The sequence below is a fragment of the Agaricus bisporus genome (assembly GCF_000300575.1).
Source record: "Agaricus bisporus var. bisporus H97 unplaced genomic scaffold AGABI2scaffold_1, whole genome shotgun sequence".
Lineage (NCBI taxonomy): Eukaryota > Fungi > Basidiomycota > Agaricomycetes > Agaricales > Agaricaceae > Agaricus > Agaricus bisporus.
Genome location: NW_006267344.1, coordinates 2,693,809 through 2,720,089, shown reverse-complemented (window position 1 = coordinate 2,720,089; position 26,281 = coordinate 2,693,809). Strand labels below are relative to the sequence as shown.

The 26,281-nt window shown below is 46.4% G+C and overlaps 13 protein-coding genes across 13 annotated transcripts; 9 read left to right on the top strand and 4 right to left on the bottom strand.

The window, feature by feature from the left end:
* Positions 1–57: 57 nt before the first annotated feature.
* On the top strand, positions 58–3,162 carry AGABI2DRAFT_198370 (hypothetical protein; the record flags this gene model as incomplete). The annotated part of the gene is made up of 6 exons (XM_006454724.1): positions 58–330; positions 379–546; positions 600–997; positions 1,053–1,815; positions 1,869–2,393; positions 2,451–3,162. 6 exons carry the CDS (start codon positions 58–60, stop codon positions 3,069–3,071), a joined length of 2,748 nt encoding a protein of 915 aa, XP_006454787.1. The 3' UTR covers positions 3,072–3,162.
* Positions 3,163–3,380: 218 nt separating this feature from the next.
* Positions 3,381–4,263, bottom strand: AGABI2DRAFT_198367 (hypothetical protein; the record flags this gene model as incomplete). The annotated part of the gene is made up of 6 exons (XM_006454723.1): positions 4,120–4,263; positions 3,985–4,063; positions 3,781–3,904; positions 3,715–3,727; positions 3,535–3,660; positions 3,381–3,482 (listed from the first exon to the last, which is right to left on the bottom strand). The coding sequence occupies exons 1-6, from the start codon at positions 4,246–4,248 to the stop codon at positions 3,381–3,383; spliced, it is 573 nt and encodes a 190-aa protein (XP_006454786.1). The 5' UTR covers positions 4,249–4,263.
* Positions 4,264–4,531: 268 nt separating this feature from the next.
* Positions 4,532–5,090, top strand: AGABI2DRAFT_140639 (hypothetical protein; the record flags this gene model as incomplete). The annotated part of the gene is made up of 3 exons (XM_006454722.1): positions 4,532–4,754; positions 4,807–4,980; positions 5,032–5,090. The coding sequence occupies 3 exons, from the start codon at positions 4,532–4,534 to the stop codon at positions 5,088–5,090; spliced, it is 456 nt and encodes a 151-aa protein (XP_006454785.1).
* An 81-nt stretch (positions 5,091–5,171) lies between these two features.
* AGABI2DRAFT_61612 (hypothetical protein) lies at positions 5,172–5,604 on the bottom strand (the record flags this gene model as incomplete). The annotated part of the gene is made up of 4 exons (XM_006454721.1): positions 5,172–5,274; positions 5,328–5,429; positions 5,481–5,506; positions 5,557–5,604. Coding segments are annotated over 4 exons (279 nt in total), but the record flags the coding sequence as incomplete, so codon positions are not given.
* A 108-nt stretch (positions 5,605–5,712) lies between these two features.
* On the bottom strand, positions 5,713–6,038 carry AGABI2DRAFT_133450 (hypothetical protein). Its single transcript, XM_006454720.1, has 2 exons — positions 5,818–6,038; positions 5,713–5,772 (listed from the first exon to the last, which is right to left on the bottom strand). Exons 1-2 carry the CDS (start codon positions 5,965–5,967, stop codon positions 5,740–5,742), a joined length of 183 nt encoding a protein of 60 aa, XP_006454783.1. The 5' UTR covers positions 5,968–6,038; the 3' UTR covers positions 5,713–5,739.
* A 704-nt stretch (positions 6,039–6,742) lies between these two features.
* AGABI2DRAFT_190015 (hypothetical protein) lies at positions 6,743–8,598 on the top strand. The gene is made up of 5 exons (XM_006454719.1): positions 6,743–6,902; positions 6,964–7,281; positions 7,342–7,643; positions 7,700–8,020; positions 8,076–8,598. The coding sequence occupies exons 1-5, from the start codon at positions 6,755–6,757 to the stop codon at positions 8,526–8,528; spliced, it is 1,542 nt and encodes a 513-aa protein (XP_006454782.1). The 5' UTR covers positions 6,743–6,754; the 3' UTR covers positions 8,529–8,598.
* Positions 8,599–8,717: 119 nt separating this feature from the next.
* On the top strand, positions 8,718–10,330 carry AGABI2DRAFT_190014 (hypothetical protein). Its single transcript, XM_006454718.1, has 9 exons — positions 8,718–8,862; positions 8,922–9,024; positions 9,093–9,135; positions 9,214–9,226; positions 9,277–9,324; positions 9,391–9,448; positions 9,503–9,661; positions 9,715–10,197; positions 10,266–10,330. Exons 1-8 carry the CDS (start codon positions 8,848–8,850, stop codon positions 10,032–10,034), a joined length of 759 nt encoding a protein of 252 aa, XP_006454781.1. The 5' UTR covers positions 8,718–8,847; the 3' UTR covers positions 10,035–10,197; positions 10,266–10,330.
* Positions 10,331–11,740: 1,410 nt separating this feature from the next.
* Positions 11,741–14,412, top strand: AGABI2DRAFT_114522 (hypothetical protein; the record flags this gene model as incomplete). The annotated part of the gene is made up of 15 exons (XM_006454717.1): positions 11,741–12,317; positions 12,378–12,398; positions 12,461–12,527; positions 12,583–12,860; positions 12,920–12,926; positions 12,979–13,037; positions 13,092–13,385; positions 13,441–13,510; positions 13,564–13,585; positions 13,644–13,670; positions 13,729–13,820; positions 13,869–13,912; positions 13,966–14,134; positions 14,194–14,219; positions 14,276–14,412. The coding sequence occupies 15 exons, from the start codon at positions 11,741–11,743 to the stop codon at positions 14,410–14,412; spliced, it is 1,890 nt and encodes a 629-aa protein (XP_006454780.1).
* A 2,480-nt stretch (positions 14,413–16,892) lies between these two features.
* On the top strand, positions 16,893–19,668 carry AGABI2DRAFT_190012 (hypothetical protein). Its single transcript, XM_006454716.1, has 6 exons — positions 16,893–17,188; positions 17,247–17,519; positions 17,579–17,713; positions 17,764–18,265; positions 18,319–18,413; positions 18,460–19,668. Exons 1-6 carry the CDS (start codon positions 16,979–16,981, stop codon positions 19,339–19,341), a joined length of 2,097 nt encoding a protein of 698 aa, XP_006454779.1. The 5' UTR covers positions 16,893–16,978; the 3' UTR covers positions 19,342–19,668.
* Positions 19,669–20,364: 696 nt separating this feature from the next.
* Positions 20,365–21,936, top strand: AGABI2DRAFT_114520 (hypothetical protein; the record flags this gene model as incomplete). Its single annotated transcript, XM_006454715.1, has 10 exons — positions 20,365–20,453; positions 20,513–20,523; positions 20,595–20,815; positions 20,864–20,970; positions 21,032–21,144; positions 21,201–21,232; positions 21,283–21,337; positions 21,388–21,440; positions 21,492–21,834; positions 21,887–21,936. The coding sequence occupies 10 exons, from the start codon at positions 20,365–20,367 to the stop codon at positions 21,934–21,936; spliced, it is 1,074 nt and encodes a 357-aa protein (XP_006454778.1).
* Positions 21,937–22,535: 599 nt separating this feature from the next.
* Positions 22,536–23,801, top strand: AGABI2DRAFT_62362 (hypothetical protein; the record flags this gene model as incomplete). The annotated part of the gene is made up of 5 exons (XM_006454714.1): positions 22,536–22,723; positions 22,775–22,843; positions 22,905–23,388; positions 23,449–23,518; positions 23,590–23,801. 5 exons carry the CDS (start codon positions 22,536–22,538, stop codon positions 23,799–23,801), a joined length of 1,023 nt encoding a protein of 340 aa, XP_006454777.1.
* A 933-nt stretch (positions 23,802–24,734) lies between these two features.
* On the top strand, positions 24,735–25,715 carry AGABI2DRAFT_215291 (hypothetical protein). The gene is made up of 4 exons (XM_006454713.1): positions 24,735–24,877; positions 24,956–25,328; positions 25,382–25,438; positions 25,492–25,715. The coding sequence occupies exons 1-4, from the start codon at positions 24,867–24,869 to the stop codon at positions 25,645–25,647; spliced, it is 597 nt and encodes a 198-aa protein (XP_006454776.1). The 5' UTR covers positions 24,735–24,866; the 3' UTR covers positions 25,648–25,715.
* A 28-nt stretch (positions 25,716–25,743) lies between these two features.
* Positions 25,744–26,243, bottom strand: AGABI2DRAFT_198348 (hypothetical protein; the record flags this gene model as incomplete). The annotated part of the gene is made up of 3 exons (XM_006454712.1): positions 26,107–26,243; positions 25,967–26,053; positions 25,744–25,914 (listed from the first exon to the last, which is right to left on the bottom strand). Exons 1-3 carry the CDS (start codon positions 26,224–26,226, stop codon positions 25,744–25,746), a joined length of 378 nt encoding a protein of 125 aa, XP_006454775.1. The 5' UTR covers positions 26,227–26,243.
* Positions 26,244–26,281: the final 38 nt, after the last annotated feature.

Genomic DNA, 26,281 nt, shown 5'->3' with positions numbered 1-26,281 from the left:
ATTGCCGAAAAAGTTTTGGAAAGCTTCCCATAAAAAACACTGATTTCCAGTCGTATAATGCTCCCCGATAGGCGCAAAGATAGTCATGCAACAAGCTTCGCTGTCCACCGCTGCCGCTTTGTCGATTATGCACCTTCTGCGGTGACGGCACTCGCGTTCCCGCCCTCGCCATTACCTGCAGTCAATCGCACAAGAAGAAAAACAACGGGGAAAAAGCCATTGCGATACGGGACTCTCGCTGTTGGGCATGCAAATGGAAATGTAGATTTGTGTGAATGGGTTGGCTCCGAGCGGAGTGTGCAATGTTCACAAGCTTGGGTTGTCAGAAAGGTAAATATTGTTCGGCCTGAAGGAAAATACAGCTTCTGAGTTTTACAGACAATGCCAGGTCCTTATCCCTCAAAAGTTGACTCTCTAACTTTTGTAATTCGCTATCCTGATGACCTTGATTCCGATGACATCCCTTCGGTATCAGACTTGCGATTGTTCAGCTCTGGAGGAGGAAGTGAACTGCTCGAATGGAATCTCGATCTTTCTTGTGTGAAGGTGCGTTAATCACACATTTTCCCAGGTTGTCATTAAATTCATCCAGTTTCTAGAGAACAATTGGTTCTCAGGGTGGCACAATCTGGTGTGTAGCAGCCAACCCAGCATCCACCTTTCTTGCATTGGGTTGTGAAGATGGATCAGTTCAATTACTTTCAGTGGCGAATGACACTCTCACTCATCATAGTCGCTTTGATCGGGTTTCTGGTCGGATTCTTAGCATTGCTTGGGGACCACCTGTGCCTCAGCCTAAGTCCCAGAATTCAAATGAAGACGATGCTGACAGTGATTCTGAAGATGAAGATGAGTGGAAAGATGAATGGCTCGTAATCGGTTGTTCAGATAGCAGTCTTCGAAAGTGGGATGCGCGAACAGGCAGACCACTCCAACGTATGGCAGTGGACAAGATTCGAGGTGAACGGACACTTGTTTGGGCTGTTGGGATTCTGGGGTAGCTACCAAAACATCTTTCAAAAGGCTGCAGCGTTTGCTAACAAATCAATTAGTGATGGCACTATCGTCTCAGGCGATTCTCTGGGGAATGTCAAATTCTGGGATCCACGGACATGCACACAATTACATTCCTTTCAAGCTCATGGCGCTGACGTTCTCACTCTCACCATCAACCCGGAAGGCAAATCAGTTTATACATCCGGGGTAGACCAAAAGACTGTTCAATTCTCACTTGTCCAGACAAATTCATCGTCATCTACCAGCAGTCGCTGGGCGCAAACTGCTTCCCGTCGTATGCACGCGCATGATGTACGTGCACAGGTATCATGGCCACCATACACACCCCTTCCCAAGGCGTATAAACGCACTTATCCTATGGACATTGCACCGATTCTCGCTTCTGGAGGTCTTGACATGTCTATTGTTCTCAGCCCTGCAGCCCTTCCTGAAAGTACTGTGACAAAAGTTATAAATCCCTTGGTTACAAGTACGGATGCCACTTTTGGTGATGCATATCACCGTCGTATCACGTATACCGTTGGCAATGCCATTCGTGTGTCGAGAAAACAAAGATTAATGTTGTGCTTGAGAGAGGCAGGGTTGAGCGTTTGGCGAATCCTAAAGAAGCCCCAGGATGAGATGGTGGATCAATTAGAGGTGGATGAACCTGAACCTTGGAATGGAGGTTGGGAGAAGATACTGGATATGGAGCTCAAAGTGACGGGCAACTTGGTCGCTGGAGAAATCTCTGAAGATGGACGATGGTTAGCGGTCTCAGATATGTATGAGGCAAAACTGTTTTCTCTGTGCTCAGATGTACGTGTTCTTGAACCGGCCATCATAACCATTAACTGATAAGGACTCTACAGGATAATGGCAAAGTTTCAGTAAAAAGAATCAAAGGCTTTCCCTCCCTCATTTACTCAAGTATTCCCAATGCCTCCTCGAGAACCAGTCTCGGTGCTATCACATTACGATTCACACCGGACTCTTCAAAACTCGTTTTGTGCACCGCGCAAACATCATATATCCTCATTCTCGACCTTACTCACGAGACACCTCGGCTCATTAGACGGTTCGAGCACCACAGGCTAAAGGAAACCGTTGTTGGAGACCGCGTCGTAAAATCTCTCAAACAACCAAAACAACTGAATGGCGCCTTGATTAATGGCAATCATGTAGACGGAGAGGATGTAGACATGGAAGATGTCGAAGCAAGTGTTAGTGGAGATGCTACAAGTGGAGGAGAAGATAGCGATGGCGACGACGATCCAAATTTAACAGCGGATACCATACCCAACATCTCACGGATAACTATCAGTCCAGATGGCCAGTGGCTAGCCACCTCTGACGACCAGCGGCATACGCATATATTCAACTTGGACTCGATTTCCGTAAGTCGCCAGTACTGACTTGATTTTTTTCTATATCTAATACAAACCGTCGTGCAGCACCATTGTCTCCTTCCTACATTCCCGCTCCATGTATCATGCTTCGCCTTTTCGCCAGCAAATCCCAATGTTCTCTTCCTTGCTTTTCCAGATAATACATTACAAGTCTATGACGCGGAGGCCCGTCAATTCCCATCATGGAGTAAAAACTTATCGCTTTCCTCGTTTTCACCTTCTCCAATTGCCAAAAAGCTTGTGACGCTCCATGATGCCATCCTTGGTATCTCTTTCCCTCCCCCTCCTCTACTGGCTGTTTCAGATGACATGGACCCCGCGAAGAAAGACACGCAACAAAAGGAAGATGATGGAGGGAAATCGCCTTATGCCTTGTTGTGGGGTGCCAATTGGTTGATTAAACTTCCATTATCGTTATCTACCACCGGTGGTCATTCAAAATTCAGTAGAAAGCGAAAATCTCCGCAACAGGACCAAGCCGATACACAGACAACGACGGAGGAGAGTCTGACCAATGCTTCGAGTAGGCTGGTTACACATTATCGGCCTATCCTGCATGTTGATTTCCTTGACGATGGAGAACTTGTGATCGTTGAGCGACCTCTTGTCGACGTACTCAGAACACTACCTCCTGCTTATTTCAAGCACAAATACGGGTCATCATAGTTTTCCAAGACTGTTTAGGGGGTGATACGAGTATAATCTATGTATCTAAAACTGTGTACGAACAAGTGGTTTGTGTGACATATCCAGTTGAATATACAAAAAGTCCAGGAGTGGAAATTTAGGCTACAGTGTGAAGATATAGGACGAAATTGACAAATAAACAAATTAGAGCAGTGACCTCTTGAAATGTAGATTTAAATATCAGATTCTAAGATGAAGCATTCTTGCGTTCAAGAGGACTTCTGATCCTGTTTGACGTCTTCCCTGCGCAAAGGGTTCAGATGTGTGCTTCAACCGAAAGACTGTGGCTTACCGAGAGTTCAACAGAGATAGGTAAAGTGTCCATAAGACTCCACAGCTTTGGGTAAATGGAACTCGGTAGGGAAGTGGCATGTATCGAAAGTTGATGAGCTTCCAAGAGACATGAGACGGTATTATGAAATCAGAAGGACTCTGGGCGTACTTGTGCTATTGGCCAGACCTTCCAATTTGCGATGAGAGCCGTACCAAATAGGTCAGTAAACTTCTCAGTTATTTGCGTTGAGGTTCGGCCTTCCGTGACACCCATAAAACCGAGGAAATAGCATAACTGGAAAGGACACATGAGACGGTGGTGCAGAAGGTCAGGTGTGGGGAGGCTTACTCCAAATGGGGCCCTGAAAATGACGAAGATAAATGATATGACGAACTGGTATATGGTTATACATACATTACGAGTTGGTCGCAAGCGACACGCTTCCCCAAAGAACTAACGCTTATCTTCTTGGGATGTAGAAGATGCTTGAGGGGGAACCGGGCCTCGAGAAAAGCGTTCCATCGACCCATAACAGGACCTAATTCGGTATTGATAAGGGTTCGTTGATTAGTGATTCATCAATGATTCATTCATGTCATCATAAGCGAGCTGACTGACTGATGGTTAATCCAAAGCAAAAAAATCGTGCCGTGCGCGCATAGTCGTACGGACTGTATGGTTCAAGTTCTGTCCTAGTCTGAAATGGCAATTAACGACCTCGTCTTTGTGCATGCGTTACAATTAGGGACTCACGACATTTTGAGTGACTTGAGCTACGAAGTCAGCTAATGCATTGAGTGATCCGCCGGTGAATGCAAGAGTAACGTTCGGACGGGTATGAAAGGAGTATTGGTATGCTCGTGCGATGGAGAGCGCGGCCATGCAACAAGAACGACTGAGAGAATTGCGTAGTGAGCGAGAAAAGCAATAAAAGCGAACTTAAATACGGTTAAGACTCCACCCACCTTGGAAGACCGACAGAAACCAGAATTTCCGGATTTTCGTGTTTCTAATTAGTTTCCGATCGACGGTCACGTGGATAACACGTCCTATAAATAGAACACGGTCTAGATAAAGAACGCGAGACGCGATTGTACGCCTCAAACTATTTCTTTCCTACTCGATCTATCCTTCTATCCTACCCACTCACCACACTAATCATATCATGCGCTCTATATCTTTCATTCCCTTCCTCGTCCTCCTTGCCTCTCCCGCCTTCGGCTGGCCCGTTCGACGGACCTACGACACGGAACCCGCTAATAGCGCTGTCAACTCTCACAACAGCTATTCTGGAGCGGGAGGAAACGCGCCTGGTGGCTCGGTCCAAGCTCCAGGACCAAGCGGTCCGCTTGATATACTACGTGGCGGCTTGCTTAACATTGGTTCCAGTGCGCATATATTCACATTCATTTGCCCATCTTGTGTTGAGATTATGATCAGACAACGCTGGTAACGCCGGAAATGCATCTTCAGGACCAGCTACCGCAGGCGGTATACTTTCGAGTGGACGGAGCACAGATTCGGTCAACTCGGGCGGTTCATACAGCGGTCAAGGCGGTCAAGCGCCGGGCGGAAATGTAAACGTGACTCCAGGGCTGGTAAACATTGATTCTAGTAAGTGAATGTACCACAAACGCTCGGTATAAATCTGAGTGATTCATATAGATGATGCTGGGGACGGTGGACCGGCAACGAGCAGTTCGAGTGGATTCGGCGGTATTTAGGATATCATGCGGCGCATATACCCTACCTGTACACTATATCTAACAAAACAACCCTGGGGCCCTCAATGAGAACTGTCCATGTCATAGCAAGCGAAGCTCTCCTGTGACCTCGTTGATGAGGTTGACGGGAGCAGGTCCAATTCCCAAGACTGTCCGAGTGCCCGCTTCTACTTGTGTATGTCCTCTGTGGATCAATGAGTTCAGCACAAGCCGCCATAAGCGCATACAGTCACTTACGCGTCGTGAATCGAACGTGCGCAGAGATTGAGACTCTTCGCAATTGCCTCCAGTTCCAGCAACTGGTCTTCAGAGTTCCCTTTCAGGGCGATTTTGGCCTGCCTAGAAGACAGTGAAGGTGATGACCAACCGAATGCTTTCGCAATTACTCACCCCGTCCGCTCCCAATGCGATACAAGCTATAACCATGGGTCAATACAGGTTCCTTTTAAATAATTGAGAGACTAACCTTAGGATTTGTTTTCATCAAAGCTTTGTAGCATGCGAGAGTAGCATGCCTACCAAAGTGAGCATTTTGGAAAAAAGTCGTCAAACAGGATAATCACCCGCATCTGCATCCTACGAATGAGTTACTGTATTCGCATGTAAAGAAATTCAACGAACTGAGCTGCTATCTTTCCGGATGTCATTTTTAGATCCGTTCGTACGACAAGGACCTAGAGCCCTTCAAGTAGGCTAAACACGCATGCAGTACGGCAAAACCCCTCACCATTTTACAAGGCTCCAAGAAGCCAGGTTTTATTGCTGAGAGATCTCCGTCGACAATATCTTCTTCACCGTCATTGTCGTCGCCGTCGTTCTCCTCGTTTACATCCTTCGCGGAATCGTCGTCATAGGTCAATTCTTTTCCTTTGGTCATGATCGCGCCATAGGATTTCCCAAACTGGTAGCCTACCAATAGGGAAGCAGCAGAAAGAGCAACAAGAACAAGAGCTGAGAATAGAGTGAATGGTGTTGAGTGGACACGAATTGCACCGGGACAGTGATGAAGAGACCTGAAGAATTGGGTAGAGTCAAGCTTGAATGCGACATTTCTTGCGCCTTGTTAGAAAACTGTTTGAATGAAACTGAGACTATAGAGAAAAGCACGCTTCAATTCGGACGCTTTTGAGATAATTCCTACCAGTGAGCAGAAGAATTCGAGTTGATGTCGAGGTTGTTGACCTTTGCTTGGCGCGAACACTAGATTTCGGTGACAGCCGAACATGATTTTTCTGAATTTGGTCGACTAAGCACAAGCTTGATCTACTCTGACTGCTTTTTCCTTGCCTCTATCTCTCAGAGAATATCTGAACCATAGGACTACGTTTCCTATCGATTTTCCACTCCGTTTCTACGAACTCATTTGCCTGGGCTGGCATTACTAAAATATGGCTACGGCTGCTGCATCTACATCAAAATCCGTTTCCAAAAAGAAGAGCAAGTCAAAGCTCAACGGGACCTCAAAAAATGACGCTGGATCCTCGCCAACGAAAGAAAATTTAACGGCTCAACCCCCACACTCAGATGAATCAACAGCTCCTGCGATGAATGATACATCTGCTCCTAGTGAAACTACAGCTTCGACTACCGAACGATTACCATTCTCGACATTTGACCTTTCATCGCAAACATTCAAGGCATTAGAAAGAATGGGATTCAGTACGATGACGCCTATACAGTCGAAGAGCATTCCTCTATTACTTGCTGGGAAAGACGTCTTGGGAGCGGCGAGGACTGGGTCTGGGAAGACGTTAGCATTCTTAATACCTGCCGCCGAGCTTCTGCACCGATTAAAATTCAAACCCATGAATGGTGTGTTCTCTGCTATCGCCTTGTGCAACCCCTCTTGCAGCAGTCTGATACAAATATAAAGGGACTGGTATTATTATTATTTCACCTACGCGTGAACTCGCCCTACAGATTTTCGGCGTTGCAAAAGACCTCATGGCGCATCATTCACAGACATTTGGCATCATCATGGGAGGCGCAAACAGGCGCGCTGAAGCTGATAAACTTGTGAAAGGCGTTAACCTTCTCGTGGCTACACCAGGTCGACTTTTGGATCACCTAGAAAACACAAAAGGCTTCATTTTTAGAAACCTCAAAGCATTGGTTATCGACGAGGCTGATAGGATTCTGGAAATTGGTTTCGAAGAAGAGATGAAAAAGATCATTTCCATCTTGCCCAATGGTTAGTGTTACTATTTATTATTGTGGTCGGGGGATCTTAAAGGACTGACTCTGGCTTCAGAGGATAGGCAGTCCATGTTGTTTTCCGCCACGCAGACAACGAAAGTACAGGATCTGGCGAGGATGTCTTTACGTCCTGGACCTGTCTATGTTGACGTCGACAAGGAGGAAGCTACAAGCACTGTTTCCACGCTTTCCCAAGGTTATGTCGTGTGCCCTTCGGATCGCCGGTTCCTGCTACTCTTTACGTTCTTGAAGAAAAATCTCAAGAAGAAGGTCATCGTGTTCTTTTCGAGTTGTAACAGTGTCAAGTACCATGCGGAGCTGCTGAACTATATTGACGTACCGGTGTTGGATCTACACGTCAGTTTCCGAGTTGCTCTTTCGTATCTTACATGATTCAATAAGCAACATTATAGGGCAAACAAAAGCAACAGAAACGGACGAACACTTTCTTCGAGTTTTGCAATGCAGAATCTGGAATTCTACTGTGCACCGATGTTGCCGCCCGTGGCCTCGATATTCCACGTGTAGATTGGATTGTGCAGTTTGACCCTCCCGATGACCCTCGAGACTATATTCATCGCGTTGGTCGCACTGCCCGTGCAGGGAAAGTTGGTAAAAGTCTGCTGTTCTTATTAGAGAGCGAGCTTGGTTTCCTTCGGTATTTGAAGGAAGCCAAGGTTCCATTAAATGAGTTCAGTTTCCCCACGGAAAAGATCGCAAATGTCCAGTCTCAGGTATGCAAATACATTTTTGTTTACTCTCGAGCGCTCATGTGCTGACTTTATTCAGCTCGAGAAGCTACTACAAAAGAATTATTTCCTTCACAAGTCTGCCAAAGACGGATTCCGAGCGTATCTACAATCATATGCTTCATATTCGCTGAAAAAGATTTTCGATGTGAACCAACTTGATTTGGCAAAGGTTGGCAAGGCGTTTGGATTTGCTGTGCCACCACGAGTCAATGTCAATGTTGGTCCTGGAAGGGGGACATCAAATGCGACGCAAAAGAAGAGGAGAAGAGAGGAGGGTAACGATGGGGGGAAGGAGAATGAAGAGGATGAGAAAATGAGCGGACATGAGGAAGAAGAGGAAGAAGAAGAGGTTTCAAGGAAGGATGTACGTCGGGAAAATAAGCAGAGACGGATCGAGGTTCATGGACAGAAGCAGGTGGGGAAGGAGATGTATAAAAAAGGGCAGGAGCGGAAAAGGCTGCAGGCTGCGGGTGGGCAGTGGAGTCGGTAGTGCTAACGTAGCTTCGATTACTACACTTGCAGGTGTTTTGCTATTGTTGATAATGCATGTATCGTCCTCGTTTCACACTTCAAGCTTTCAAGATTCATAACCACATACCCCGACCTCACCGCCTGATGCTTAGCACACCTGGGCCACGTGATGATGAAAAGTGTGTGTGACACATGTGACTCCACGTTTGGTCGTTCGACTGTTCCAAAAAGCGATAGCCGTTGGCCAGAACCACGTTTTCATCCTTTGTTTTCCACCTCCAGCTCAGCCAGTTTCTCTCATATCATCTACTTTGCTGTCGCGCCCTCAGTTCATTCGCATGGCAACCACCCAGGTAAATTTGCGCGCGTCCAATTCCACGTCAGATGCATTGACTCGGTGTCTCCACACCAGCATTATTTGTGGGCTTCTGGCCATTTCATTCTTCTCCTTGCATCCTTCCGGTATTATTTGGGATGGGTCACCTTTAAAGCTGTCCCGACGTGGTGGTTCAAAGGTATGTCGATTCTCGCTTCAAGCGTCGGCTCTCTTGATCACATGTAAACCACGTTGCACCTTTTACAGCAAGCTTCACCGGTGCTTTGATTAGTTATGCAATCGTCTGCTTGTAAGTCTTAGGTTTCTGATAGATATCATAGTCGTCTTGGAAGGGTTAGTGCTAACGTGTCACATAATGTGTCCGCAGCAAGTCGTTCGGAGTACGTTTCTTGCGTTTCCGTCAATTGTTCAGCTAATTGATTCACAATAGACTCCACAACCGAATTTAGCTTACGTCAAGCGTGCGTTGACTGACGAGGTAAACCGTTATTTGTATTCTCAATCAGTGTTGCTGAAGCCTTCTTTTTTTTTTTCCTCTCCGTAGAATGTACAATATTTCTTGCTCGCATTGTACTGGTTCTCTTCCAGGACACCCATTGCCAGTGCGCTTCTTTGAGTCAAGCTATGCGTGAATGTAGATACTGACCGTGATACAGTCACGCTCCTCCCATACATGATCTTCTCACTATTCCATGCGTTGACCTTCACTCGCACGACTCTCTTCCCACAATTCCTCCCTCCCGGTCCCCCCGCCTCTGCTGGTGGTCCTCCTGGTCCTCATCCTCTCGCGAAGAGGCTACAAGCATGGGTTAAGGGTGCGTAGCGCACCGTCACTCCCTCTCCAATTCCCGGCTAAAATTTGTAATAGCCAACTATGATACTGCCATGAAGCTTGTTGCATATACTGAACTCGTTGTCTTCGTTCGTGTTTTCCTCGGTGCCATCACCTTTCAAAACGCGATCATCGCTCCTCTTCTTTACGTCCATTTCCTTCGTCAACGCTATTACCAGTCCGCGTTTACTCGTAACGCCATCGCGACTACAACTTCTCTCATTGACAAATACATTACCAAGGCCAACAATCCCATTGTTAGCCAAGTGTATGACAAAATCAAGATGCTAGTCCAAAGGTGGGGCGGAAGCGGCATTATAGAGCCTCAGCCCACCCCTGCGAATGCGAGGAGATAGATGGATGACACTTTCGGGGTGATGAAAAGGTTTAGACGACTCCAAGTTGGCAGGATGCCCATGTGCTACCTCGAGCTTGAGTTCATTCTGCTTTGTCTTCGCTTTCGCATCGGGCGACTCTAAATTACTCTTCTCCTATGTCTCTGCTTGTTATTCCTGCTATGTCAGTAATAATTCTGCTATCGTTTATACTTCTGTTCACCTCATATTTATCACTCGACGAATGGACAGCATTGGCAGATGTTATTTACGGCCATTGCCATTTATTGAAACGTTGTTTCCATTTTTACATCCTCAAATCAAGCCCCAAGTTTGATGTCGTCATTTCAAATGACCAAGGTCAGGTGTAGTGTCATTCGTCCTTCTTTACTCAAATCGTCCTGTCTTCTAGATGGATGAGCTCGTGGCAAAAATTTATGGTTGCAGGGCCGAATAACTGATTGGCCCCCGGTTATTTTCCCTAGTGCTTGATTTCATTTCATGCACTTCATTTGGTTCCAGAACGACAAATAGTGACCTCGAGGATTCAAATTTACTTAACTCTGGGGTTCGCCGTACACCTGGTACTTGAGTCGGACAAACTTACCAAAAGTCCAGACCGCACTTGACTTTCGCGGAAATCTATTGTTTGGTCACTGGCGAAATCTCCGTGGTTGCATGCCGTCGCTCTAACCGTAATCTTCCGAGGATCTTGTCAAATTGCGGCTCCTGCGGATCCCAGACTCCATTTTGTTTGACCTCTTACGTGTTTTTGCGCGCTCTAACGGCTCTTTCTCTCAACACTTTGTGTCTTTCGGTAAAAGATCACCGAGGAATATACTGGGCCCCACACATTTATCAAGATATGCGGAAACGTTGGGAATTCTCCGCCCACGGCTTTTTACGGGAGTTAGGTCAGGTATTAGCAATTGCTCCAATGCTGTAAGTCTATATTCTTGCCAAAACCTTTCTAGCCACCTTGGGGAAGAACGTTGACACGGCGTTCTCGCCAGCGAATGGGATCTGCCGTCTGACCCCTACACTCTTTATTTCTTCCCTGCCGCGCCGCATATTCACTTCGCCATATTTCCAACGACAGAGAAGTGCTGCACAAGGTTTAATCGCTTCTTATCTCAAAGAAACCGAACCTCGGACCGTTAAACGGAAGGGTAGACTGTCATGTGAACATGTGAACGGCGGTATAACCCTGTTTTCCAATCTTTTTATCGCGACCCTGACTCAAGCTGTCGCCTGGATTTACATCGCGCGTTACAACTCCCTCCTTGGTTAGTTTAGGCACGAATATCATGCCAGTAACTGCGCATTTTGCACCAAGCCCTCCAGTACGTATGATGTTGTCCTCCTATGGTTTCGGTTTTTGTGGGGCGTAACTTCATCGGGCCTTTTATTGTAAAAACTTGCTTCAAACGGAAAGAACGAGAACCAAACCCTGCATATCACCTGGGCAGAGGGGAGTGAAGTGTGAGATTAGGTTTGTTCATCGCCTCCCTTCTACGTACACTCCAATAATAGTGCCCTAGAAACGGAGCGGATCTTCGAGGGTCTTTTCGCGAACAGACTGGGCACAAGCCTTGCAAAAAATCCAGGGGCGTGGCCTATAAAACCTCTCGAAGGCTTTGGTCAAGTCAGCATCGACAGTTCAACCGAATCTAGTCTTTCTCTTTCTTCAACCCCTCTTCTTTATCCTTCCACCCAGACCTAGATCAATGGCTACTTGGCTAACCACTGCTGTAGATGAATCTTGCCATACTAACGGGGAATTCCGTGGTAGACGTCGTAGTTCGGTCTATCCCCTCACTTCTGTTCCTCGTTTGTTCTTTCCTTCACAGAGCAATGCTGTCCACCAGGCTTCTGAGAACTACCCGGATGAAAGTGCTCTTGAGGACGAAATTGAACTGACTCCACGCGATGCTGATCCTTTGACCAACACGGGGAATTTATTTGCTTCTTCTAAATTGGACAGTCCAGCTATAGAAATCTCCCCGCTTTCTCATGCTCATGTATCGGACTATGCGTCAAAGTTGACTGTCCCAAGGCATCATGACTCCAAGGGAAAAACGGCTGACTATAAGGAACCACCGACGCCCATTTTAGGACAGGAATCAACTCCAACTACTGCTGTGAGCAGTCGCAAAGGATCTTACGATGAACTTATTTCCGGAACAACGCGTGCTTCTGCTGAACCTGTTGATGGCGGTGGTACCACACGACCTTTCGAACGAATGAAATGGAGACTCGCGGCTGGATTTTTCGCTTTTTTCATGTGTGGGTGGGGCGATGGAAGTAAGTTCACCGATTCTTTCCCTGTCGGAATCTTGTTCACGCCAAATATTTCTCTCGCAGTTACCGGAACGGTTCTTCCACGTAAGCGTGATCTTCTCTAAGCTTTCTTCAATTTTTGGAACGGAGTTGATCTCGCCACCCAGTGTTTATGGCCGATTTCAATATCAACTTTACGATGTCTTCTTTACTCTATGCAGCAAATTTGATTGGGTAAGGATACGCCATTACTATCAACTCCATCGCCACTAAGGTTCTTCTATTCTAGTTTTCTTTCAGGGACTCTCCTCGTGGAGAGTATTTTGAAGATATTGTCGCGCACGAGCTTAAACCAAAAACGAAGCGCCTGGTATCCTTATATTCGTTTTGGCAAAAAGATCGGCAGTATCGGTGTTCCAAGATCTTTTGTTCAATCTCGACACCTTGTAGTCGTATATGGTGGTTTGGTGCACGGTTCATTCTTTGTCATGATGGGTTTGAAAACCGGTTACCCCCTTACGTTCATAGCATATGTTGCTTCCGCTTTTTCCAGGGGAATAGTGACTGGTGAGCGTTTCTATTTTTTGGGAAGAAGTACTGGTCATTGACTGTGGTGTCCATGGTAGCTGCAATGTAGGCAGATTATGAAATAGTCTCAATTAATCGCTCACCACGATCTTCGTAGGAACCTTTATTTTAAAACAGTATTGCCGCAATCTATCGCATATAGCTATGGCGTTTGGGGTGAGTACCCTCACGTTAAACAACGACTTGACGATGTGATGCTGACGTTCCCAGGTATCGGTAGCTTACTTTCGCCATTGATATGCCAGTCGCTCATATCAGCTGGCATACCCTGGAATCAATTCTATTTTGGTTCTCTTGTTCTCGCTGCATTCAACTTCGGCTTTTTGACCGTCACGTTCCGGCCGACCATTAACGAATGGGTCAAGGAACGTCGTACGGATCCGAAGAGACCCATTGTAAGGAGAGATAGCGATAATTCTACCGCCACCATTCTAGGCCAAAACACAACTAATGCCGTTTCTCCCTCGACGGAGAATACACTTGTCTCGAATCCTCATCGAAGTGGTAAGCCTCATTCGGCCAGAAGTGGCAGAATTTTACTGACTTGAGTATGGAATAGCTCTTCGCTGGGCCCTTAGCTTAAAGATGCAATGGTTATTTTCACTATTCATCTTCCTATACTATGGATGGTAAGTCTTATTATAGTATTACTTGATGAAGCGCTAATGATGCATCAACCCAGTGAAACAACCACGCAGGCTTTTGTACCTCAACCCATTCAATGTATCCTTTTACCGTAACTGATGATACATCCATTTTTAGATTGTGTCCTATCTCTTGAAGACGCGGGTAGGTCGACCCCATGCAGTTTCTCCTCGTCTCAATTTTATTCATAAAAAAATGCCAGAATGCAAATCCCAATACAGTTGGTTACGTTTCGTCAGGTTTCTGGGCCGGTATCTCAATCGGAAGAATTGCTTGGGGATATTACATGTCAAGGTAAAATATCATCCACTAGGGTCGGAATGATTACTCACAGGCGGACAGATTCAGCTTTACACAAAGAAAGTGGTTGATACATGCTAGTATCAGTACGTCACATCTGGCGTATCATAAACATGTCTATTTATCCCTTGTTCATTAGCTTTGGGATTGGTCTTGGAATTACTCATCTGGTTTGTGAACTCAAATATCGGGGATGCATTCTCGACAGGCATCATTGGCCTTGTCTTTGGACCTGTTTATCCTGCTGTCCTTTCCCTTGCCACTGCACTTTTGCCGCAAGAGGTTCATCTGGTCACCATGGGCTTAATGTCAGTCTCATATCCTTCCAAAGCTCGCAACGATCTGATTCATATTTATCAAATTTCAGTGGTTCAGCCGGAAGCCTTGGCGCAGGTTCGTTTCTTCGAATTTGTTAACGTGAAATTTGTATTCTAATGAATTATCAACAGCGGTGTTTCCCTTCATAGCCGGTGTCGTCTCGACCTCACATGGGGTGCAAATTGTGCCCCGTGTTTCGGTGGGGTTGGCAGGGATAATTTTCAGTATGTGGTTCTTCTTCCCCTCTCGACCTTCTTCTGGGAATTGAGATTTTATGAATGTATGTATGTAAACTAGATAGATGCTCATGCATTGTATGGTGTTTACATACTGCTTGTACGTTCGTGAGTTCGTACCACGGACCTAAAAACAAAGAATTCGACTCGAATATGTTGTTGTGGATAATAGATGGTCAGAATGTAATAGCCCGAAACCAATGATTAGCCAACTAGGCCTGGAGATGCTAAGGACCACGGTGCTGTAGTTTGCTCGACTGTGTAGGCATTGATCTCGGCAGAAACTCGCCCGAAGAGCTCATCTTCCTAATACACGAAGATCTATCGATTCGGAAAATTAACAGTTGTTCCGCCATTCCATCTTCCTTTTGGATCGGCTGAAGCGCTTCTCTCCGGTGGCAACTTGTTCAGCACTCAGTTTCCGCAGCCATTTATCGCTTCCGCGTATCCTACTCAGTGCCGAAAAGAGTCCGAGCGGTTAGAAGCAAAATGGTCTCCGCCAAGTGTTATTTTCCCTAGATGCCAAGAGACGAACTAATACTAACACAGGTGCGCGGTAAGTTCATAGTTCGCAGGGGCGGTCTCTTTCATCGTGGAGCACGACAAGCCGTGAAGATGTATTTGTGCAGGCCGCCGGCGAACGATAATTGCGGCAAAGGCTTTAAGATCGAGATCATGCTACTAAATTTAGATAGAAATGGGTAAGTGAGGCCCGACGAACCAACGCGGCTTTATTTTCTTACAGCACATTTCGCTCGTCGTCGGGAGATTTTTGAACATATCATTTTACGTCTTGATGGTGCATTATAAGACCAGTTTCCCTCCTGCGGCAGTTGGATCTCTCGTGCTTTCCGAGAAAATAAAGAATATTGGCCGGTGAATGTTTCTCTTAGTACGTTTACTGGACCGGTACGTCCATACCAGATGCATTGAGAAAACATCAGTTTTCAAAATTTGGATTGAACTCCGAGTCCATCATTGACTTTTACCAAAATCATGTTGCCCCCCCCCCTCCCCGGTACCTAGATAAAGTTGCACTTCAGATCCATTCATTGATCCAATACAGTAACGTTTGATGTTCCGAGGCTTTGGTTCAACAAAAGGATCGCCCCCGATGTTCCTGTCACCCCGTTTTAGTTATAACTTCTGCGAGTCGTCATATCTAACCAGATTAAATACCCGAACTTGACTTTGGCTTCATGATGGCAGGTCAAACTGATCCCGATTTTGAGGCATCGTATTCATTGCATCAAACACTACATTATCGGCAGAAAAGTCTCTGCCGGCTAAAGAGTGGATTAATGAATATTCGAAGCAGGCCGCGATAAGTTGGTTGATATCGCTTTTGCGGTTTCCGCCCCGTAAGATCGAGTCCTTCCAGCGAAAGCCAGCGGTCCTCAATATCAATGGTGGTCATGGGAGTGATAGGCCTCGACTTTCAATTACAAATTATACAACTCAGCACAGACAAGTAGCATAGTGTTTTCGCTAATAAGTCACTTATGAATGGCGAGTCCTCCGAGTTTGGTGCCAGACTAAAGTTGAACGACCTGTTAATGACTTCCTACCTCTCGAGCAAATGAGTAGCTCTCTCCTGAGCCATATTCTTCGACTCGTTCATGGCCATCTCTAGCATGCGGATCCCGACACAGTACAGGTGGAAGTTATTGCTCACCGGGTTTCTGGGTTGGCGTCATGATTTAAAGGATGGGTTGCGCTTATCTCACGCTGAGGTACTAAGTTACCGTTTTGTCGAGGTAGACGCGTCGGCCCACCGATTTCCAGTGCCAACTTCACGCAGAGAACTTTGCTCAATTTAAGCCTACACAAGCATATCACATTCATTAGCAAATTTGTCCGCCAGCTCTGGTATTATTTTTGTAATTACCAACCTGTCTGTGAACTAAAAAGTTGGAGATACATTCTCGGCGAGGCCTATTGGTGATTTGCCCTCGGACCCTTTTGTCCGCTGCTTTGCCCCTACCGCGACAAATTGCCAGAGGAGATGCACATGGCCTGACATGAGCACGGATTCCGAAAACTCCCTTGGTAGCTTCAGTCATTCAGTTGGAAGCCTTGAAACCAGTATGTTTGTTCTTGAGTCTTGACCTCAGTGTCGTGAAGCGTCTCGCACAGTCACTGCAATAAGGCTTTCCTGTCGTGTGGCGGGAATTATTCGACTGCAGTCGAGATGCAGATCGCACCGCACCTCGTTGCCGCGCTGGCAGACACGTTCGTGACATTTTTTTTTCGCGGACTTTGTGGACCAACTTATTCCTTGAACTTGCCGCGTTTTACGGTTGTCATGCGTCAAAAATAAGGAGGCTACGTCTTGAAAAGCAATATACTGAGTGATACTCGAGAGTCTGCTAATTGTTTTTGTATAAATACTGTGTGGATTCATGTGGATTTACCTTCTGGAGTGACGATGTGTCCTTATTTAGGATCTAGCCTGTATATAGGGATAATGTAATTGAATTTGAGTAATCAGCCAATCAGGACATAAGGGAAGCTTTGAAGTGTTTTTGAGACCAACCAACTTTGCAAAAGCCACCGAGGAGCGAGTGGGCCAAGTTTGGGCAGCTTGACAGCTCTTTCATGTCACGTATACCCGTTCCTATAACTCGTAATTCCTCCTCTTCACCCACTCCTTACTCGGACCGTCCCGTCTCCCCATTCCCCACCAGAAGTCCACCTGCCAAAACCGCCACCACGAACCCTTCACAGTCCAGCATGTCTTCTATGTCTGGCTACCAGTCTAACGTCTCCCTCTCAGAACACAGGAAGAAGCAATCCAGACGTGACGAGGTTCGCCTTTTTTCTTCTTTTTTTTCCGACGTGTCGGCCTTATTCAGCCTTATTCTAGGCTATTCGCAAGAAGGCTACGTCCGATTTGTCACGAAAGAGGACTATCTCGACGACATTTCAGTCGGGTAGAAGCAAGCGTGGAGGCAAAACCACCGCAGCCAAAGGAACCGTCGCAGCTCTGAAACCGACTCCAGCGCTGACTGTCCCCGAGAATATTTCTGTTGCGGAAGCTAGTCAATTGTGTGCTGCAAAGCGCACGGACTGTGTCCTCGTTGTTGATGATGAAGAGGGATTAAGTGGTATTTTCACTGCGAAGGACCTTGCCTATCGGGTGCGCTCTGCTTTACAGTGCTTTCATGGAATTACTACATATATAACTTACTTTGTCAGGTCACCGCCGAGAGTCTTGACCCGCATACGACGCCAGTCAACCAAATTATGACGCGTAATCCTATGGTGACTCGCGACACGACTAGTGCGACTGAGGCGCTGCAGTTGATGGTCTCAAGGCATTTCAGGCATCTGGTGTGTTCATACAGATTTTGTTCGAATACTTTAACTGATCTTCACCTTAGCCAGTTTGCAATGAAGACGGCAATGTGGTCGGACTTTTAGACATCACCAAAGTGTTTCATGAAGCTTTGGACAAGGTTGAACGTAGCTCGGCTGCTTCGGAACAACTCTTCAATGCCATGGCCGGCGTTCAAACTGAACTTGGTGCAGTTGGAAGTAACCCCCAAGCTACTGCTATGCTTGCGTGGGCAGAGAAACTGAGACAGAAAACTGCGCTTCCTGACCTGACCACTATCATGGATTCTCGCACAGATCCTGCTACTGTTGGTCCCAAGACCAACGTCCGCGAGGTCGCAAAATTGATGAAAGAGAGACGTACCACAGCGGTTTGCGTTATTGAGGGCGGAAGGATTGTTGGTATCTTCACCAGTAAGGATGTTGTACTCAGGGTCATTGCCGCTGGGTTGGATGCAAACAGGTGCAGCGTTATAAGGGTTATGACCCCTCATCCCGATACTGCACCTCCCACGATGACAGTTCACGATGCTTTAAAGAAGATGCACAGTATGTGATCCTATTCTCCTGGTGTGGATAGTTTTGCTCAATTCGGCTACTAGTCGGTCACTACCTTAATCTGCCCGTTGTTGAGGAGGACGGGTCGTTGGTGGCCGTCGTGGATGTGCTCAAACTTACATATGCTACACTTGAGCAGGTGAGTAAACCTCAAAAGTTTAGGAAATGTAACTCATGATTCGCAGATGAATGTTATGGCTGGCGGTGAAGCAGGTGCCGACAACGAAGGTGGGCCCATGTGGGGCAGATTCTTCGACTCGTTTGGTCACGAAGATGATGGGTCCATGGTTTCTGGATCTCACGCTGCTTCGCGCTCTCACTTTTCAGCTGGTGACCTTTCTCACATACAACAGTCTCCTCCATTTGATCTCCACCCTAACGATTCGGCATCGGTTATGGATGATGACGACCACGCATCCGCTTTGTCTGGTTTTGCTAGGAAGAAAGGCGTTTCGATTCCCTCCGGGCCCGCTTTGATTCCTGTGGATGATGGCACTTATGTGTTCAAGTTCCGTACACCCAGTGGCCGGACGCACAGGTTTCAGTCTCGACATGACGACGTTGCCCACTTGCGGGAGATTATTGCGGGAAAACTTGCTACGGATCCTTTCTTCACAGAGCTCCAACTTGAGCAAGATGGTGGTCCTCCTGCGGACCCCAACGATTTCCACCTTTCGTACACAGATGCTGATGGTGATACTGTTTTGATCACTTCCGATGACGATGTAACCGATGCTGTCAAAATTGCCAGAACTGCGGGATTGGATCGTGTTGTCTTGTATGTCCAAGGCGGTAAAGGGTGGAAGGACGTCAAAGCTGAGACAGGCGAAGAGAAAGTCAAGGATCTCCCACAGCCTACAAAAGTCGAAGAAGAGCAGGTCGAAAAGACCATCGCTCCTCCTGAGAAACAAGCTCCTCCCCCTCCGCCAGCCGCGGCTGCACCCCCCGCACCAGAACAAGTGTTTGGACTTCCGAAAGACCTATTACTTCCCGCTAGCATCGGTGCACTAGCTGTCGTCATTATCGGCGTTTTTGCCATTTCGAGGATGACGTCGAACAATTATTAGATCGGTCAGCACTTGGTCAGTTGGGTTGGTGTGGAATTGGGAAGTGCAAGAAGAGGAGGGTGCTGTCTATATGCAAGCCTGGCCTTTGGTGAACTATCTGCTCCCCTTGGGAATTTCTTATGAAATGATATTTGACGGTGTCATTTCAGGCTTTCTGCTTTTTGGTCCTATTCCGCACTTTTTTCTCATCGTAGAGCCACTTGATAATGCTGGAAAGTTACTTTCCGCTATACCTATTACTTATCCTTCAACCAGTATCTTTGTTTCCACACTTACGTTGTTCACGAACGCACGAACGAAAATGAGAATTGAAATGAACTATTTACTATGAATTCGGCTTGAAAGGAATCCGAGTGTTTAGAGCAGTTAGTTCGCGTGAGATGATCGCAATTCAGTAATACTGACCCGTCGCGTGAACATAACAACTACTAGCGCCGACCCTCCTCTTCACATCCACTTGTTAGTAACCTTCGCTGGCCAACGAGCCAATCCGAATTACCAATCCCAGAGGGACTTGGAGTTCCCTGCTCCTTACAAGTCGCCAGTATCGAGTGAACCGATCCTTACCTCAAGGCTCAAGTGGCTTGGAGTCGTGCACTGGATCGCGTCCTCGATTCTTCTGGGTATTTCAGGTAGAAGCCATTCGGACGGACAGATTGACGGTCTTTCTCTTGCTGGGAACTCTTGCGCTCTCTCTCCGGATCTTGTGTTGTATTGTCAGTGACACCAAGGAAGGATTACCCGAAGGTGGTTGATCTCCATCTTTCAACTTCCCTTGCACAGACGATACGAAGGGTTCACTCGATTATCTTCCTGCGTCTTTACGAGAAGTACAAGATTAATTATGGCGCCTAAATCCTCGGAAAAGGAGGACATGTTGAATGCTTTGGTAATTCATTTTCCCTCAATCCATGCTTTCATGAATTATTGATTCGTTTTATTTTGTGAATCTTCTGTGTTGTTCAATGTGTATACACGGGCTTGACGTATGCATGCTGGCAGAGTAAACGAATATTCTCGGCTATGTTGGACGATATAATATTTGATGTAGCATTGCAAGCGCATCATGAAGTATTGAAGGGAAAGTCTGTTTGTCAAGTCTGTCAAACACGGTACGTGACAATGAAAATGTTCATTTTGTCGCTTTTGGGCTGATAAAAGAGAATGTCAGATGTGGCTCTGGTACGTTTTTGGCATATTTTAGCCAGAAGAGACAATGATGAATATTGACACAAGTGTTGTTTTTCGAATAGTACATCTCCCTGGTTCTGCGTCGCATTCTAACGGCGGTAACGGTAATGGTAATGATCGTGTAGGGTCAAGTTCGAGAGGGGCGACGCCATCCTCTGAGGCGGGAAAAGGACCGGGATCAGCCAATGGAGGGACACCCAACCCGACAGGTACAGGATCGTCAACGGGAAATGGGAATAAAGACGGAACCATATTGTTGGATTGTGTCAAGTGTCAACGGCAGGTGAGTTGGTTTTCGACATGGTGACCCACAGATACTCAAGAGTTTTAGATTGCATCGAATCGGTATGCCCCGCATTTGGCTGCTTGTATGGGATTGAAATCGGCACGGAGAGGGACTACAACGAGAGCTAGCTCGAATGCTGGTGTGAAACCAAAGTACATAACTCGGCTGGACTTTTTACCCTTCTATTTGAACCTCACTGTTCCACCATCATAGGTTACCATCCGATACGGGGAGATCGGCTTCACCGGCTTCAGAAACAGGCAACGCGTCAGACGAGAGATTGGAGGTGAAGGGAAAAGATAGAGCTAAAGTTTCCAAAACCTCTGGTAGGCTATTATATATTTGGACATTTGAATGGTATTTGATGGTTTTTGCCTTGTAGAGGAGAGTGAAGGATCACTCAAGAGAAAGCGGGTGAGTTTCTCCTGTGTCTGCTGATAATAATATGAAGGTTTGTTCGATAGCGACAGTCGCCACAAACGTCCCCCGCAAAGGTGAACAAAAAAGCCAAAGCCTCTGGTATGTATATCGCTTCTAGCTTGGATTATGATTGCCAAATGATTCCTTAGGTTCACCTGTATCACGCGTAAAAGCCGAGTCCGACTCTACAGGACCAGTCACAGTAAGGCTTGACGTTGTTATACTGTTGCATTCAGACTGACATGATCGCTAGTCGCATTACGCGTCGTCGACAACCAGCAATAAAACGAAGATCCCGTCTAAACTCAGAGAGTCATCAACGACATCATTCCTGGACAGGTCACCATCTCTTGTGTCATCGAGATCAGCGTCTCCGGCTGGTACACGGGGCTCGTCTGTGTTTTCAGCAGCGACGCAGAGCCCGAACATCAGTTCACGGGTAATTGGTACGAATAATGGGTTGAGCAGTGGGAATGGTCGGGGGAGAGGGCGGGCGGGCGGGACTGGACCACCTGCAAGGCGCGTGATGAGTCCACCAAGGCCACCTGCACCAAGCATTGCGCATCATGTAGGTGTGGTTCCGGATTATGGGATGCGTGAGTTTCGGTTTTTTTTTCTGGTGATACGATGGTGCTCAATTGTTGGCAGATGATGGAGGAGACGAGACGGGGTCGTCTACGGACACGGACAGTGATTGATATGTATTGTGTTGGCCTGCTCTGTTGTGTACTATCGCAATTGCTTTGGATACTATAGTAGTGCTATAGTAATATACCTGACATGATCATGTGCTTAACCGTGGCAACAAGGGAAAAGAATTGAGCGCTAGCACGGCCAAACATCGCCTGCCAACTCCCTAGCCTTTCATTCTTTCATTGCCCTGCACACACTCCTTTCTTCTCCATTTTCATGGCGAACAAACTCTCCTTTCCCTCCCAGAACTCCCTTCCAGACCACAATTATAGACCCAATCTCCAACCGCCGCTCCACGATGAGTACAACACCGCAGACGACTATAAGGCTTCCTACGACGACCTCATAGACGAATATTCAAACAACTCGCACCACGCTGCCCTCCCAACAAGTCCCCATGCGCAGGCCCCCCACCAACGTGCCTTCTCCATCCCCTTGAAATCGCCCTTTTCATCAAAACATTCAGACGACACTCATGACACCGCCCATGTAGTCTACCCTCCACAACCCGTGCCCAAGGAGCCTGAACCACCGGGCTTCTGGCGAAAGGTCAGTGAAGCATTTAAACGAGCCCTCTATACGCTTCATAGTCATCCTCCAGATCATGCCGGACTCAATAGCGTGTCGCCTCTATGTTCTTGTCGTTCTGATAGAAACAACCATCAATTTGGCCATCGAGGGCGACCTATATTTGAGAATTCGCGATAGCCAGAGCGACCAACAATCGTCGTCGGTGGCAGTAGTAGCTTTACGCAGGATGCCTGTCTATCTCGCTGTGTTTGCCATGGCTCAGTCAGTCGGCTTCCATCTCTCAACTTAACGAGTCTCAAGTTTTTCTTTCAGCGTATTCCAGTTTGTCATGGCCGTGGATGCCGTCTATGCCCGCAATACACTGCAGTTCATTTTCCTAACGTGAGTCACCCTGCCAACCACCCAAGGGCCCGCCGACGACTAACTCCGCTTATACAATAAGTGTTTTCAATGGTCTCCTAGTCATCTACGCTGCCATCCAAATTGGCGAAGTTCGTGCGGCTCTGAGCGGTAGTGACACCGACTCCGATATTCCACTTAACGTCCTCACAACGACAATTCCCATTGTTATTTCCGTTGCAGAAGTGTTCTTCATCGGTCTTGGATGGAAAATCTACCATGAATTCGGCTGGAAAGTCTATAAATTCCTCGGAGCAGACCGAAATATCAAGCGCATGTATGCGAGCTACCAGATATACGAATGCCTCGTCAAGTTTGATGTGTTTTTCTGGGCTGGCTTTTCTGTCCAGTTCATTTGGCTTGTCTTGCAGAACAATGACTGGGAGTATTATGTCACATGTGTGGCTCTACCTCTTTCTATTGTGCTTCTAGTCGAAGGACACCTGGCCGCAAAACATGAGAACAAGTGGATGATGGGAACCTTTATGTCAGGCTGTGTCGGTGCTCTGATCTACTTCATTTACAAGGTAAGTCCTGATGGCGATGTGTTCTGTTACTAGGCCATTAATTTCATCCCACTTTGCTAGCTCATCCGGGTGCTTACAAACATAAATACGGACGCCTTTGACCTAACGTGGAAATCACTTACCGTATTCTGTTAGTATCTCTCCACCCCATCATGAGGGCTTTTTGGAGCTATTTAATTTTACTGATTGTTGTCCTTCTAGCCGTGATTGCTATTGTGCTACTGGTTGCAACGATGATATTCTCTGTGGTTTTGCTCAGAAATTTCGGCAAAGGTTTGAAGCAAGCATGTGCGTTTATCATATCACATGTCTGCGCTGAGAGATTACTCATGTTTGAATTTTATCAGTGGAGAAAAAGCAAAATAATCGACAAGGTCCGGCTATACATGGTCGTGCAGCAAGCACCACGCTGAATCGTATGAGCATTTCATGAAAGTGCTCGACCTCGTCTCCTTTGCTATGACCCCATGACCTTGGTCGCTCAACAAACGTCACCGTTGTACTGATTAGAATTTGCACCCTCACGAACGCTTTCGACTCCTATCCCTCACCCTTTCGTCCGTTCTGTCTGCCACTTTTAAACCTACTTCAACTTGACAAGTGAAGAAAACGTATTATATGAATGCAAATACAAGAGATTTATCGGACTCTCGACACCACAACACCTATTCCTTCATTTGTTGCGCATATGATAGCCTTTTTCGGACTAGCTGGATTAACTACACCATAAAACGGATCTTGCGTTGGCCCCGCCACTCCGCCACTGCACTCACAGGACATACAGCTCTTCTCGCACACCCCGCGCTCGAAACATGCATAATGAACTACTTTTCTTCCCCGCGCTGCTATGTATGGTTGGGCAAACATTCGAACATACGGGAAGTAATGCTCGCCGTTGATCGGAGAGTACTTGTTATCCCCGCTGGCGCGTCCGATCTATCCTCAATACAAGTACTTGGATGGATAGGACCGAGAGAAGAGAAGGTTCTTTCATTTCATTCATGGTCATTCGCTTTTTTTCGTCCTTTCTTTTTTATTTCCTAATTATGCCTCGGAGCTTCTAAATCTGTTCGGTTTCGGGATGTATATATTATATATCGTATATCTTTACTTTGTTTACCTCTGATGAGTGTAAAGGGGTTTGTGGAATTGAGCTTTTGTATCTTGTATATGATGCGCTATTCACTCTACTACTAGGTTGCTGCCTGGCTCCTATTGTGACCAACATGGACACCGTCTTTAATCGATATAGAGCTTATAATTGAGCAGCTGTTGGTTGTGGGTTTCCATAAAAGGCAGTGGTCCTCATTTGGGAAGCAGAACAAACGTGGACAATCCGGTTCTTTGTAACCTGTGCACTCAAGGCTCTCTGAACTGACGACACATCCTTCTTCAAACTCAGTTCGAGTTCGATATTCCTTCAATTTGTAAAAACTCACAACCAAGTCTCCTGCGTCCCTTACGAATTTATAAACGAAATGTCACATCGGTATGTTTCTCTCTCTCTCTCTTACTGGCGCTGGTCTCGTCTTGTATTATATATTAACATTTTCTTTTGTTGTAATAGAGTCCGACTTGGAAATTCTAGCAGCACTTCTCTACGCGACCGTTCCGCTCTCCTAGGCACATCTTCTACAACTTCATCATCACTATTACCACCCTCCTCATCCTCCTCGGCGGCACATTTCACTCCTCGTGCATCATCTTCGACATTGACACCTCCTGGATCTGGGAGGTCTACGCCTTTCGGGTATCATCATCATGATGAGGATGATAGGTCGATGAGTAGTGGGTATGGGTATGGTGGTGGAAATAACAGTGGAAATGGAACTGGAAGCGGTGGTATACTTCCTGCGGGACATCGATATGCAGATGACCTTGAGAATCAGAATGATGAAGCTATAGAAGGTCTTAGTGCTAAAGTCAAGTTACTCAAAGATGTGCGTTTGTTTTCCTCTTCCCCTTCTCTGAAAAACTCAATTTTTCTTCTTAGATTACGGTCGGAATAGGTAACGAAGTCCGAGAATCAACTAAACAACTCAGTCAAATGGTAACACAACCCTCTCTCACCTCTCAACTACTACTCACTTATTAACCATTTAGAACGACGCCTTTGCAGAAACAGGAGGTATCCTCCAAGGCACATTCCGACGCATGAACACCATGGCCACCAAACAAGGTTGCAGATGGTTATGGTACATCCTCTTTCTCATCATCGTCTTCTGGTTCTTCATCGTCGTATGGTGGTTTCGAAAATAACGTTTACATTCCTATTGTCGTCCATGTTATCATCATTGCATTATTAAATATTAATCTCTATCTACAACATATACAAAACAAGGAGTCACGAATAAATCAATCCTCACGCAATTGGGCATGTCCAATTTCCCAAATCATACGTCGTCGAAGATAAGCCATATCCTGTTGCGTAAACCTAAACATCTCTTCCCCTCTCGACAGAGCCTCAAGAAATTGACACGTAAACACACCACAATCATACCCATTCTCCTGTTGCGGTGTCACGTCCTTCCACATAATCAATGAAAGGAACATAGAAAAAAAAGAAAAAAGCACTTACATCAGGTGCATAGTCTTGCCATCCCGTAAAATCAAAGGGCGTCTTTTTCTTGTTCCGATGTTCAGCATCGAGGTATTTTCGTAGATGCTAGACGATAACTAAGTCTCATGAAAAAGAAAACTTGGGTGCCGAACACTAACCGAAAACACGATGCTTTTGGCCATACCCATACTGTCATAGGACTCTACTCGTTTACGACGAAAATTGATAGCAGCAGCCGTCCAATGTGCATTATTATGATTCACCGGAATAAGAATCATATCTTTCGAAAAGATATGGGCCGTGATAAAGCCACTGATATAAAAACGACAGGCT

Bases quoted from the DNA above. Each gene is read 5' to 3' on its own strand.
- AGABI2DRAFT_190014 (XM_006454718.1), top strand. The intron at 9,025-9,092 runs GTATGTCGATTC...CACCTTTTACAG, and splicing joins CCCGACGTGGTGGTTCAAAG to CAAGCTTCACCGGTGCTTTG. The intron at 9,662-9,714 runs GTGCGTAGCGCA...AATTTGTAATAG, and splicing joins GCTACAAGCATGGGTTAAGG to CCAACTATGATACTGCCATG.
- AGABI2DRAFT_190015 (XM_006454719.1), top strand. From the start codon at position 6,755: ATGACGCCTATACAGTCGAAGAGCATTCCTCTATTACTTGCTGGGAAA. The intron at 7,644-7,699 runs GTCAGTTTCCGA...GCAACATTATAG, and splicing joins TACCGGTGTTGGATCTACAC to GGCAAACAAAAGCAACAGAA. The intron at 8,021-8,075 runs GTATGCAAATAC...GACTTTATTCAG, and splicing joins TCGCAAATGTCCAGTCTCAG to CTCGAGAAGCTACTACAAAA.
- AGABI2DRAFT_215291 (XM_006454713.1), top strand. The intron at 25,329-25,381 runs GTGCGTTTGTTT...TTTTCTTCTTAG, and splicing joins AAGTCAAGTTACTCAAAGAT to ATTACGGTCGGAATAGGTAA. The intron at 25,439-25,491 runs GTAACACAACCC...TTAACCATTTAG, and splicing joins CTAAACAACTCAGTCAAATG to AACGACGCCTTTGCAGAAAC.
- AGABI2DRAFT_133450 (XM_006454720.1), bottom strand. From the start codon at position 5,967: ATGACCAAAGGAAAAGAATTGACCTATGACGACGATTCCGCGAAGGAT. The intron at 5,773-5,817 runs GTGAGGGGTTTT...GCCTACTTGAAG, and splicing joins TCTTGGAGCCTTGTAAAATG to GGCTCTAGGTCCTTGTCGTA.
- AGABI2DRAFT_190012 (XM_006454716.1), top strand. From the start codon at position 16,979: ATGTCACGTATACCCGTTCCTATAACTCGTAATTCCTCCTCTTCACCC. The intron at 18,266-18,318 runs GTATGTGATCCT...TTCGGCTACTAG, and splicing joins TGCTTTAAAGAAGATGCACA to TCGGTCACTACCTTAATCTG. The intron at 18,414-18,459 runs GTGAGTAAACCT...CATGATTCGCAG, and splicing joins CATATGCTACACTTGAGCAG to ATGAATGTTATGGCTGGCGG.